General features: G+C 40.7%; 1 protein-coding gene and 1 long non-coding RNA gene across 11 annotated transcripts in view; one reads left to right on the top strand and one right to left on the bottom strand.

Annotated features, from left to right (window-relative positions):
• Positions 1-13,101, top strand: part of ncam1b (neural cell adhesion molecule 1b) — a 75,713-nt gene extending 62,612 nt beyond the window's left edge. For 3 of the 10 annotated variants that reach the window (XM_079677315.1, XM_079677312.1, XM_079677309.1), the window contains 7 exons: positions 733-765; positions 3,190-3,314; positions 4,012-4,192; positions 6,302-6,503; positions 7,361-7,477; positions 8,210-9,244; positions 11,090-13,101. In XM_079677315.1, the coding sequence (XP_079533441.1) occupies positions 733-765; positions 3,190-3,314; positions 4,012-4,192; positions 6,302-6,503; positions 7,361-7,477; positions 8,210-9,244; positions 11,090-11,210 (1,814 nt within the window). In that variant the 3' untranslated portion in view covers positions 11,211-13,101. Of the gene's footprint in view, positions 1-732; positions 766-3,189; positions 3,315-4,011; positions 4,193-6,301; positions 6,504-7,360; positions 7,478-8,209; positions 9,281-11,089 lie in introns of all 10 variants that reach the window. The other 7 variants (XM_079677311.1, XM_079677316.1, XM_079677317.1 and 4 more) reach the window with 7 other exon arrangements.
• Positions 13,102-13,275: 174 nt separating this feature from the next.
• Positions 13,276-14,209, bottom strand: part of LOC307036735 — a 36,534-nt gene continuing 35,600 nt past the window's right edge. Inside the window, exons 3-4 of the long non-coding RNA XR_013807433.1 lie at positions 13,985-14,024; positions 13,276-13,858 (exon numbers count right to left, since the gene is read on the bottom strand). This is a non-coding gene — a long non-coding RNA (uncharacterized lncRNA). The remainder of the gene's footprint in view (positions 13,859-13,984; positions 14,025-14,209) is intronic.

The following is a 14,209-nucleotide window of genomic DNA, read 5'->3' as shown; positions in this document are numbered from 1 at the left end:
CATTTAAGAACATGACATTTATATACATAAAGTGCAGGAGAAGATACAAGTGCAAGAGGAGATACCCCTGTGTTAAAGTGCATTTATATATCAGGTGGTTCAAAATGCTGTTTATCAGTATCAAACGAGTAAATCAAATAAATAGCTACTATGTAATTAGTTGAATCCCACTCATATCAACACAGCACGATAAATATTGATATGATGTATTCATCAACTCAGATTTGTTTTAGCATAATCGTCAGTCGGTTTTTAGTGGCAGGCAAAAGTCATTGTCTTTTTTTATTATTTATTGACTTAAAATATTAATGGTTGATCTTAAATGAATCGATTATTCAGGACTAAGACAGCAGACCAAATCTTAATGTTTTGTCACAATTTTTTTCAAAGCAGTATATAACATTGGACAAAAACTGATGTATGTTAAGGGTCAAATTAAAAACAAATAAGAATAACTGCGGTTAAATATTTTCCTTGGATAACGTTTTTTTTTTTCACTTCCTGCCACCTTTGAAGCCTCATGTGTTCCTGCGTGCTGCATCTGTCTCATTCTAACACTAAATGTGGGGATCATTAAAACAAGAGGGTTACTCTCCTCTTGCTTGACTGCTGCAGTTTGGCAGAAATGTGTTTGACTAAGCTCTCCAGTAAAGTGTTATTACAGAGATTGACGCATTCATTTATGCAGACAACTGAATCTGATTGCTTGATATCTTCTCTTTATGTCCCTAGACGGCATTTTTCCTTTTTTCACAGAGGAAACAGGTTTGTTCTGTAGAGAGGACCATATAACATTAGTTTGTACTGCTGTTTTGTTTCCAACAGGATACCCCCATTAGCTGCATTCATAATAACTTTAGAGCATAGCAAATATTGTTTTTTAGAAACTGTGACCTTGTATTACCCGATTAGAAAAGCAAACTCTTCTGTGTCTGTCATCCGTAGATTCTATCTCACCCACATTGTTTGAGTTGACAGCCAAGTTCTCAAATTATGACTTTTACTCACTTTGATTTGTGGCTTGTGAATGAATTGGCTTTAATAACATTATAATGAATATCCGCTCTGGCTTCATCATTTTAGTGTCATTTGGAAATGTTTTAAATGTGGTCCTTTAACATTGTTTAATCACTTACCTTGCAAATTATAAAGTCGCTTGACTCAAACGGATAAAGCTGTTAGAAGTCTACTGCGCTTTTCCGATTGAGAACCCAAATAGATTATGACTTTATTGTATATTAGTATGAGAAGCTGTGTTGTGATTCCACATCTTTCTGTTTTTGCTTCTCTCCAGTTCATTTACGTTTTCTCTACCTGTACCTGTGTTCTGTCTCTCATGTCCTTCTTCCCCTTTCACTCACACGTGTCGTTTTATGTGACTGTTATTTGCCTTGCATGGTTCTGATGGTCCCCTCCACTCTGCAGAAGGTAACGCACTGGTGCAATAGAAGATCCCTTCACTTTAACCGGAAAATCCCAAAGTTAAACAACACATTAATTGCCTCTATGCAGTCATGTAGTAAACGTCTATCTCAATCCCATTAATCAGTCATGTAGACACTTGCCTCAGCAGGATAAATGAGAGGGAGCCAGAGCTGTCTTCACGGTAATCTATAACAGTCAAGAGTGTTTAATATCAGCATCACACGGGTGGGATTGAAAGCAAATCGGGTGGGATTGAAAGCAAAACCCTACTTTAGGATGAGGTTTTACAAATCAGGTGTGTGATAAACAGTGTCTTCTAATCATAGGAAAATCCTCATCATGCCCACCACACAATTCGTAAAAATATGCCTCTACAGCCAGCTCTGGTTCTCTATCAATAGCTTGTAGTGTTGCTGCTGAGAACAATAGCTACCCATTGTTTATCATGTTTCATCTTAAACTGCATTACAGGCTAAACACTTGGACCAAACGTAACAATTGAAGGCAAGCCACATTATGAGTCCGAAAATGAGCACTAACCATAATACATATTTTCTCTTGTTGTAGACAGGGTAACAAAGTGCCTCACAGTTACACATAAGAACATAACAAGCCTGGATAAACATTTGAGCTTTTTAAATTAAAAAGGATTAATATTGTTTGAGAATAACAACATATCAGGCTCAGGAAGCATCAGCTGTTTTGGGGAATAAATAGGTCTTGAAACACTGAGGGGTTTGCTGATCTGTCCCTCAGAGGGAGAGACAAATTGTTTAACACTTTAAAAGTAATTGGAAGGTTTTTGATTTCAGCACCAGAGTCCTAAAGTAGTTAGTAATAATGGATACTTAATAACTTCCTGAATCTTTCTCAACGTTCAATTGGGAATAAAAAAATGAACCTGAAGTTTCTCCAACCCCATCTTTTAGTTAGAAGTCTACAGTGAGTACCTTTGTGAAAATGTAGAGTCTGATATTAAGCAAAGACCAGGACTTATGTATCTTATTGTGAAGTACAAGAACCAGCCTCTAATATCATTCAGACAAAAGGAGACACATTTCAAAGTTTAAAAGTTCCCGTTTAATAGATACATAAAGCTGCGCATCATCAATAATATATATTGATGATAGGAGACGGATAATGTGTCTTAAAGGGAGCAAAAATAACAGCATCGATCGCGGGTAACTTCACATGTCATAGGAGCAAAATCTAACACTTTGTCTGAAAGATACAAAGAACTAGCAATTTGATAACTTACAGTTGTCATGTGATACATTTCAATTTGACTTAATTTTGTAGCTTTATGTTTAAACATTGATCGTGTAAGACAGTAGAGTTTAAGAAAACATTGTTTATTAAATTCTAAGTGTGTTTCAAGGCACAAACATGTTACCCTGCAAATCTTTCATTAAGAAACGTCATTCATAATCAATTCCCCTGGAGCCTTGTATGACACTGGGTGAATGTCACTCAGCCACTGACTCAGATTAGCATGCGGCGGTGTGTCATTGGTAATTAGTCTGACTGTGACAAGCCATCTTGAGGGGGGCAATGAGGAAGGGCAAGAGTCTTTAAGGACAGCCGCAAAGAGGCCAGTTTCACGGTTGTGGCTTTTATTTTCTAAACAAGATATTCGTTTGTCTGTGCTCTATTGGTCTTTAAAGGTACTGGTGGTCAGACACAATGTTCTGCTAATAAGATAAGCCTGTCTTTCTCAGCATCTTTTGAATGAGCCTTTATATAACCTCTGTCTTGTTCCTATAGGGCATCCCAGTCCTCCTAAACTGGACGGGTCACTTCTGCCCAAAGGCAACTCCCTCAAAGTCAGCTGGACCAAGCAGGACGACGGCGGCTTGCCCATCATACATTACCTCATCCGCTACAAGCCAGTGAGTACGGCCTTTAGAGCGGAAGTCATTGGTCTAAAGAAATAATCAATTCATATTTGTTTTACGCAAAATACTTTTTGCTCCTCAAAAAAGAACATTTGCCGGTTGTGTTTTAATGTTGTGATATTAAACTGAACAACTGATATTTTCACTATTTTGCCTAGATTTTATATTCCAAAAGATAAATTGTTTCATCGAGAAGTTAAAACATTTCAGATTAATAATTAATGATAAACTTAGTTTCAGCCGTAATGGCATCTAAAGAGTCTTCTTAAGTCTAACATCTTAGAGAGATATAATGCACAGTGTAAAAAGATTAGTGCAGGACTGTCCTGTTCAAACCTTCATGTTATTCCATGCAGAGTTGAAATTATTATTCAATTAGTCGACAGAAAGTGTGTCTGATATAACGCTAATCGATTACTCACTTTCAACACAGTTTTCAAGCAAAAGTGGACAAAATTGTGAGCGCTCAAGTTATTAAATATGAAAATTGTGTTTTTTTCTTGTCAGAGATCAAAGTAAAATGTTGATTGGCTAAAACAAAAAATTCTATAAGTTTGAAAATGTTGATGTGGACATTTTCCTAATTGTTTGAGATTCTAAAGACAAAGGGATTCATATATTTTAAGAAGGTAATCTGTAAAGTATAATATTGAAAAAATGAGTTGAACTGTATCTCTCTCTGCCTTCTCAGATGGAGATAAAGGAGTGGAAACCCGAGATCCGGATACCCAACTCCAGCGACTACGTGACTCTGAGCGGGTTGGAGTGGGACACGGAGTACAAAGTGTTTGTGGTGGCAGAGAACCAGAAGGGACGGTCCCAGCCGGCCACCATGTCCTTCAGGACGGCCCCCGAGCCAGAAGCCATCGCAGGTACTCTCCCTCAGAATGGAACTAAACAACCAGAGAACTGTGGAGCCAAACTCAAAGCTCAAAACCACTCGCCGCGCTCTATTTCTAACTCTCTAGCTCTGAAAGGTGAATGACACCTAAATAAATCTACAGGGGAAAAAAATAGATTTCCTGAACGGCGGTGAGCCAGAAATGATTTTCCGGCTGAATTTTCCCACTTTAACGTTTTGACAGCCCTTGCGAAATGAGCTTGAGTTTGCGCTCGCAGAACTGGGACAGGCTCTTTCCACAGAGGATAAAATGATTTCCTCTGAATGATAGTATTTGTCCTTTAGCTTTGTTTACTGCTTTAAATAGTAGCCAGAGTGGACAGTTTGTCCCTGTGTGGAAGCAGTCCTTAAATTGAACCTTGATAACCGCTGATTAACTTGTACCTCTAAGTCTTAACTGCAGCTGAAGGTTTTACAACGCTGCTCGGATTCCCTTTAGGTGCTAGACGCCGCCGAGTGCTTTGCTGAAACATGGCAACAAACCATTATGTCTTTTTCTCACTCCCTTTCTAATTCATTTTCCAATCTAAAGCATTCCCACTCACCCACCACACTCACCATCTAGTCCACAGTGTGTAGTTTCCCCGTTTGTTCATGCTGTGCTTTTGCTTTGAGGTGTTACTGTATTATTTTTCTTTCTTTCTCCCTCAATACAAGAACATTTTTTTTTTTACTTTTGGTTTTTCAGACCTGACACATTTTCACTTTCTCTCTTCCTCTGTTTTCCCCGCCCCTCTCTTTTTTTCCACTTTGTTTCCCTTCATTCCCCCCCTCTCTCTGTCCTTTTATTCTCTCTGTCTGTCTTTTGTCCCCTCTCTCAATGTTCCTGCTCTCTCGCCTGGTCCCGGACATTGCTGTGGTGGACCACATGAACATTTCCGTCTCGCCCTGTGTGCGTTTTGGTGTGGTCAGGGTTGTCCTCCCGCTCCTCAGCCACTCAGGGCCGTTCATCCGTGACATGCACTTTGGCATCACTCATCATGTCCCTCATCACTGTGCTCCTGATCTCATAGTTCTCATGGGGATTTCACACCATAACTGTGGAGCAGCGCTGGCCTTTCTCAGGCCTCGCTGTCTCTCTGGACGCTTTCACTTCTTAAAAACAGACTTTGTCCTTGACAGACGTGTCTCTCTATGTCTCTGTGTCTCTGGGAGAGGATGCTGAACCCAAAGCATTGGATATCCTCCTCCTCAGCAGAAGCACAGCTAGTCATCAGCAGTAGACAACAGACAACTGCCAGTTTACAGTAATGAGCAATAGTGGAATAAGGTTATATATAAAAAAACAAAACAACAATAGATAAATAGCTTGAGTGTCCTGTCTGTTTACACAAACCATGTATAATATAATTTAATTGCTCACAAAATGATTATATGTAATGTCAAGGTTTGTAATATTAACGTTTACACACAACACCTAACTGAAAAATGTTATAATAATAATAATATTGGATTGGTTTGAAAATCTGTAATGATCACAAAAAAACTGTGCTGTTTACAAATGTCTAAAATCTATCATGCATGTAATGTTTATCACATATCATTCAATAATAGATGTTTTTATACAACGGACTATGGAGGGTGCTTCACTCAGATGCATTTGATTCTCTAGCAGATCTTCCTTTAATATTGGTATCTAAAGGTTTATAATTGTCTAGAAACAGAGAGGATATTTTCGTGTGGATTTTACAGAAAACATGCGTCATAGCCTTTTGTGATTTTTGGAAAAGCCTCAAGTTCCTTTTCGTCCATAATTATCCTGCATTTCAGGGTAATAGCAATACAGTGTACTCTTTGGTTTGCCCTTCTTTCTAATACCAAATAAATGGGTTGGATATGTTATTTTGACATGTGTTTTTTAACGATAGCTGTTATACATTCTACACAAACTTCACAATGCATTCAAATTCATGCCAAGACAACAAACTGTGTCTCATAGCAGGTGAGTTGTTTTTGTTTTATGGAACTTCTTGTGGTCACTGTAGCGTAACTGCACTTTTATTCAGTTGTTCCTGGGTGTTTGTTTGAAAGTGTCACGCTGCAGTTGTTCAGCACTCTGCCTCTCTTGTCTCTTCTCCAGCAGATTTGGGCGATGAGGCGGCGCTCTCCATGGGCATCATGCTCTGGGCAGGGATTCTTGTTATAGCATTTGTACTCCTGCTGCTAGCTGTGGACGTCACCTGTTACTTTGTCAACAAATGTGGCCTCATCATGTGCCTCTGCGGTAAATCAAGCACCGGCACCAAAGGGCACAACCCTGAGGAGGGCAAGGCGGCCTTCATGTGAGTACCAGCGTCATTAAATTCACGCAGACACATTTTATAAGCAGTTACCGTTACCCTTGCATAGATTCAAATTTAAGAAAAAAAGTAATGACCGGATATATCAGATAATGTTATCCAGAGAATATATCCAGATACAGAAGTCATATGCCTTAAATCAATATTAAGCTTCTGCTGGATGTATAAATGGCTAACATTGCCAAAAAGAAAAGTATGTTAAAAGTATGTCCAGTTCTGAAAAAGAGTAAATAAATCTTATTTGTTTTTGGTAAACTTTGGAAGGTTATTGTTAGATGTAGAATAAACTGAAACTATTCTGATCACATAGTTCTTTATTTTATGTTACTTGCATTTGCCGACTGCTACTTTAAAAGGTCACTTCCTACATTCCCCAGAAGGCCTTCAAGGACTGACAGTGATGATGATGAAGAATCTTAGCTTAAGGTTTGACGTTGAGGCTAGTGAAGCAAGATATAATCGGGGTGGGGGGGGTTGCCATTAAAGAAAAACGGTTGTGCCTCTTTTGCAAAACCAACACGTCGTTGTTGTGACTGCTGTGGATTAGAGTTCGCTCTGTAATTATCTGCAAGACAGGGAAATAAACAAATCAATCAAACAGGCCCATCGTATGGATGAGACTTAGTTTTTAGAGTAGATTTCTCCTTCAGTCAAAATATATAAGATGCCGGCTTTAAGTGAGGCGTCGAACAAATACTCTCATATGCAAAATAAGGCCGTTTTGAATCACTAAGAGGGAAGTAGCCTTGTGTATTGATTCGTGCTACATACAGCCACTGTTGGACCAATAACTGTTTGATGAGATATCTGTTGCCATTTTTTGTCTCTATGTCCTGCAGGAAAGATGAGTCCAAAGAGCCAATAGTGGAGGTCAGAACAGAGGACGAGTGCACAGCCAATCACAACGCAGCAGGACCGACAGAACCCAATGAAACCACACCTCTCACAGAGCCAGAGTGAGTAAAGACAGCCCCCAAGCACACAGCCTTCAACTGCTCAAGTCCTTTTTATTTAGCTGTTGTGCATTGCACTCCACTTCTAAGAATAATTATCAAATTTGACAGCAAACAATTTGACCCGTTTAAAAAGAAAAAAAAGAAAACATCATGTCATTCTTGGGTGGAGTCCACTGAACTGTGTTGCTTTTCTGTTTTTATTCCCTTTCAGAGGGATTACTACTCTTTGTGTTTCTTCTCCAGTCTTTAGAGACGTGTCTCATTGTATCAAGGTTAGCAATACCAGTTAAAGACACTAAAGCTTGTAGTCCTCTTGAGTGTGGTCAACTCACATGAAGCCATCTCTCATTATCAGCAGGAGAATCAGAGAAATCAGACGATACAGTGTGAGACTGTCACTGGTACTGTTGAACCCTTACGGGTGGTGCTGTAGTTACCTACAGGAAGCCTGGTGCTTTTTTTCCGGACGTTAGTTGTCTTAGTGAGCGTACTTCATGTTGGTGTGTGTATGGGATGTATCCTCCAATGTCCACTCACAGCATGATGCCTTCTTTTGTTTCTTTTTCTCACTAGGCTTTATTGTTGCTGTTTTTAAGTTGCTTTGTCTATGTTTGTGTGATTTTTCTTAAGTTAACTAACCCCTCTGCATGCTCTCGTGCGAGCCACCCTTCCTCTGTCACAGTCACCCTGGTGTCTAGTCTGTGTGTCTCTGTTCTCTCCCTGCTCTCTCAGGCTGGCGGCTTTCACTGCTGCTCTGGCACTGGACACGCTCTCCTCCGTAGCCACCAACTCTGACACAGCCACCGCGACAATTGACCCCTCTCAGGACAGCCCCTCTAGCGAGACCACTACCCTCACTTGTAGCCTGTCTACCCTGCCCAACGACCCCTCACCCACCCCCATCCTGGCCCCGGCCCCAACTCCAGAGTCCAACACGGCCCCGCCGCTTCCCCTCATCTTCACCTCGGCCATCGAAGCTAAAATGGCCCCGTTAGTAGAACAAAGAGGAAGTAACGCCCCCGAAGAACTGGAGAAAATAACCACTCCTCCTTCTAGCCCCGATTGGGCTAAGGCGGCAAAATCCGGGACGCCGATACCCCCGAAGCGTAGAAACTCTCCTAAAGTCGCCGCTATGAATGCTAAAGCTAGCCCGCCTGTATCGCCCCTGGCTGCGTCTTCCCCAGTGCCCTCTCCCTCTGTCAACATCAGGAAACCTGCTCCAAAGCCACCGGTCAAGCAGCTGCCCATACAACCACACACTGTGGCCTCAGAGACAGAGACCCCGGTACACACTGACGCACCTCTAGCAGCCACTGCCCCTCCAAAACCAGATCCTGAAAGCCTTAAAAACCGTATTGACCAACCTGGCCATACTAACACTGCCAAAGATGCTGAAACTAGCTCTCTTTCAGGGATCCACGGTGCTCTTAAAGTCCTGGATGCTGAAAAATCTGCTTTTTCTCCTTTACCTGTCACTACTATTTCCTCCCCTCACGCCCCCCCCGTTGAGGAGCCGGTTTCTAAGGATCCCTTTGCATCGCGGTCAGACAGATACGCCTTACTTTCCTCTGTTGAAGGGCCTAAAAATGCAGATACAGATTTTGAGATTGCAAACGGGATGGAAACTGGCAAATACCTTATTAGCTTAAAAAGCCCCCCTTTTGCCCCCCTTCTGGCCAATGGAGATGCAGCAGACCTCCCCCCCTCAGGCCCAGCTCTGGAGGCATCAGAGACTCTGGCCAAGACTGCTCCTCCTGTCAACGATGAGTACGGCTCCCTCTAGAGGTTTATCTGTGTGTTTGTGTGAGTGTGTGTGTGTGTGTGTGTGTGTGTGTGTAACTTGTATGCCCATTCATTCACCACTGCATCTTGCCATTGACCACACAAAATTAAATATTGTAATGGTAAACCGTGGTAATGACATTTGGGTTATTTATCAGTAAGAGGTTGTGGATTGTGACACACGAGTGATATGACGGTAATGGTTTTATGCTTGTGTGTGTAACTATTCTTCATAGTGGGGCCTCCACTTTTGCAACATTCACCACAAGAATGATTTAAGCCCCTTTCAGACATGGAGCTTGTTACTTGACATGTCTGAGTTCAAAACTATTCTGCAAAACGCCCAACAGAGCACAAGTCTGTTACATGCTGTCGGATTACACCTGCCCGTACACACACACACACACACACACACACACACACACACACACACACACACACACACACACACACACACACACACACACACACACACACACACACACACACACACACACACACACACACACACACACACACACACACACACACACACACACACACACACACACACACACACACACACACACACACACACACACCTTTACGAGGAGCTAATTGAAAGTGGCAATCCAACATGCAGAGGGGAGAAAGGACAAAGTAAGCGGGGCTGGATATTTTCCTCTCAAGCTCTCTTTCATTGCCTAGCCAACTATTTTTGTCCTTTTTTGTCTTCACAAACACTTTAAATACTTAACACACAAAAACCATTTCCACATATTTATGCAATTATGTTGTCTCGCCCCCCCCCCCCCCTCAATGACAGCTGTTTCTTTTCTCCATTTCTGGTTTTAGCAACAGCACACCTAAATACATGTCGTGTTTTAGCGCTGTCACAGATGTATATCTTTATCTTTATCATCTCTTATGTTCCAAAAATATATATATATATATATCTTAGTTTAATAAACCAGGGATCACTGAAACTTTTAAAGACTTTTGGTCGCAGTCTATAAAGTGGAGATACGTTTAGGAAATGTGTATTGTGACAGCATTGGTGGCCGTTGGAAAATATACAGAAGAGATACATGATATAAGCACATGTGATGGGGGATGATGAAATCCTGACACTTAAAATAGTAATTAGTTAAGGCTTCAACAGAAGAATGAGTTTTAACATTAACATGAATGCAGGCTGTTTAGAGAACAGATATAGTGATATCATTGCTTTCCAACCCACAATGCAACCTCTGCTTCTCATGCACTAGATGGTGATGTTGCACAATAATTGTGGCTGATTTAAGTCCTAACATCCCCTTTGTAAGTCTGATTGATAAAACCATGTCACAAATTCACATACATGAGCCAGCAGTGTTACACGTTGCATGTCTGAAAGGGGGTTTCATTAGGAAGTGTTTTGTCTCAGGCAGTTACTGTATTGCCTCTGAGTGCTAAATCCTCCCCAGGAGAGGACAAGAGCTGCAGGCAGGATGTAGATACTCTTCCTCACTGCCTCAGGATATACACACACACCACAAGGCTGAACAATGTCTTAAGGGCAGAGCTGATAAATACCGTTTTAAATCAGGAAGGTTAGTCCACGCCAAATGATTCATATGAGAGTGTCCTTATCTGTTTGTTTAACTTTATCCTACTGTTGTCAAGGTGGTGAAGAAATATGTAAGAAGACCTCTAAACACAAACACTGTCTTCTTACATATTTGAGTAAAGGTGTCATTCAGAGTAAATGGTTAAAATTGTGTAACTTTTTTGTGCAACTAAAGTTTTGTTTGCTCTACACAGGGATGACCAGATTTCAAATTGTGCACTTTCTCCCTTTTTCCATTGCAGGAAGATGTTCTCTGATCAGAAAGACAAAGTGGAGGAGGCAGAAATGACAAACGCCCTGACGGAGATTACTGCCGAACACAACAGTGTCATACACACAAATTCCACCGAGAGCAAAGCATGATGGGTCGAGGAAACCCACTGTCCAATCCAAAACATTTTTGCGGCAGCACCGAGCGAGAAACAATGCAGGAATTTTCTTTTCCAGTGCCCTTAACTACATATTAAAAACCACACGCACACCTGTCGATTGGTTAGAGCACACTTCGACTGTGCTTTCATTCTGGGTTTCATCAATGAGATGTTTACTATACACCAAGGAGTTTATCTTCAGATCATAAGAGATTTATTTTATTTTTTTATTCTTATTTTATTTAACCCGTCAGGAAGGTTGAGGACAATCTCTTATTACATGATCGCTTGATAAATATATGGAATTAGACTCTACTCTCTGCTTTTAGTTTGAACTGCACAAAAATATTGGATTATTATTAAAAATTTAAAAAGGAGAGAAAAACCTGACTATATAGAAATGTTTTTCTTATTTTCATGTTTTACAGTTCAAATGAAAAACTATTTTCATTTTTTTTTTTCATTTAATTTCTGGGCTTGTCTCAGTAAATAGCTTGTTCTGCATGTCTGAGCTGCAAGAGGCTGTAAAGTTGTGTGTACAAGCTTTATTGTTTCACTACGTCTGTTACAGCGGCGTTTCATCTCTCACAGATTCGCTGGCATTGATTCAACACAGTATTTGGATTCTAACCATATTTGTTATGGTTATATAAATGCAGGATTAACCCACAGCCAGCTGCAGGGGGAAAGAGACGAAGAGGGAATCCCACAACACATCAACAATGTGCATTATCACATCTGATTTGGCCCATATCAAATATTTAGTCTGTCACTGCCTTACCACAGTGCTGATTAAAATATTTGTAAATCAAATGGATTTGATTAAAAGAGGCAACTCCTTGAACGCTAACGTCCACAGAAGACAAACTGCCAGCAGAACACGATTCTCAGCCAAAGGTTGAAGAACCGATAATCTTATGAGCTAAATTTACGCCACGTATTTCTTCAGAGGGCAACGACTACAGAGCTACTGTTTCTTCCTCACATTAAAGCAGATCAAAGGTCTGGCTTTGTACTTTGAGTTGTGCTTTTGAAGAAAAAAAGTGAAAAATAAAAAAGCGTTTTTGTACTATTTAAAAACTACAAAGATTTATTTTCCATTTCCTGCCTGCAAGCTTGTGCACTGTGCCTGTGTGTCGATAGATTGTCTTGTCATCAGTTTCTATGATAATCTGCATAGCTTTGTCGTGAGAGATTTAGCCTATTCTTTTATTTAATATGTTGTATTAGAAAAGTATGATAAATGGACTAATGTGGTCATTATAACACGTGTAGTGTATGAAATTGTCCGTCTCTGGTCACAGCACTATATATTGCCAGCTATAGTGAAGGGAGGTGTTTTGAGCCTTGGCATGAATTCAGTCAGTACTTTATAACGTATATCTACAAGGCAGATAAACATGCCCATGTTTGTTGGGGTAAATAGTTTTCATATTGATTTAATGAGTGTTACCGTTCAGGCTTGTTCTGCCATAACTACACATTGTTTTTATTTCTCTCCCCCTGTTGTTATTCAAGTGTTCTGTAATGTGGTCTTTGAATTTTATTTTAATTCGTTTTTGTCTTTTTGTACAAAAGTCACTCACCAGGGGCAACTGCTTGACAAGTTCAGGATACACATTGGCAGGAAGCAGAGTGGTCCCCATGAAGCGGGAGATCAAACCTTTTTTTAAATCTTAAGATGATAAGAGATCTAAAGTATGTAAGAACAGAAAGACAGCTTTACTCAACACCTTTTACTTCTCTGCTGTTTCCTGACTACCTTTGCTTCCTTGTCACTGGATGCTCCTTTTGGTTTTATTGGGTCCAACTCAGAAAATATCTGTTGTGTACAGTCTGAGCGCCAACCCATTTACAAAATAAAAAATGGTTTCCGAATCCAATTTTGTCTTAGCCCCTTTTGTCATAAGTTTCAATTACTTTTCTCCTGAGATTGAGCCCATGTAGCTGTACATTTTAAACACTAGATGGCAGTAAGTAGCCTAACTATTTGTAGCTGCTCTTTTGTTTTCGCCATGTCATGGACACACCGGACTATTTAAAGAAAGGTTACAGAGCAAACAGGTCAGGTTGGGCCTGGAAAACTCCCCGGCCTGCTTCTGATAAATGGAAGAATAAATAAACATGTTACATAATGCGTGTTGTGCGGGAGTAAAGTTGATACTTCCAGTCTAGGATGTCAAAATACTATGAACCAGTGGGGGCTTGATATTTTAAGATGTTTAATTTTGGCCTTCCACCTCTAATGTACCGGTGCTGTGTCAACAACGGTGTCAACAACCGCGGCGGCCAGCACTGACCCGGCGGGGCATCCGGTTTCACTCTCCACATCTTTCACCTGTCAGGCTGCCCCCTTACCGAACTTCAATTCCCCTCCACTATTCTGTTAACTGGTTTGATGTTTATCCCCAGCCTGCATTAACCGGTTTCTGCTTGTTATTGCAGGACAGCACGCTGGCCCTGAGCTGGTAGCCTGTCGGTAGTTAGGTGCCCGGTAGATCTCTGATAGCCGCCTTGATGGAGAGACGAGCAGCAGAGGGCGAGCAGTCAGAGTAGTGACGTCTCCCGGTGATGATTTGCTGCTGCCGGTTAAGCCAGCAACAGAAAGCCAGGAAGATACAGGAAGCTAGGTGATGTAGCCTTCAAAGTGAAACAGTAGAAATACAAAATAAATCATAATAGAAGGAGACATGATAGACTTTTTGGTGCAACAGGAGCTTTTGTTAAATTGTGGATTTTTTTTCAAAAGCCTCCATTTTTGTTTACCTTCAGGGCTGAAGCTAGGGGGACCAGGTGCCACAAGCCACTGTGGAACAAAGAGAATGTTTGTGTGGGACAATGCAGGACCTGCTACTGCAATGATAATAGGTGGTTTAGATTTCAAAAAAGGCCATTTAGCCCTTACAAATAAACATTTCTATTGAAACTAGCTTATAAATAATAATTACTAGGATTTTATAGGACTTTCTTATATAGCCTATTCGGTTTGAA

This window comes from Notothenia rossii, assembly GCF_949606895.1.
Source record: "Notothenia rossii genome assembly, chromosome: 4".
Taxonomy (NCBI): domain Eukaryota; kingdom Metazoa; phylum Chordata; class Actinopteri; order Perciformes; family Nototheniidae; genus Notothenia; species Notothenia rossii.
This window is presented reverse-complemented; position numbering and strand designations above follow the sequence as displayed.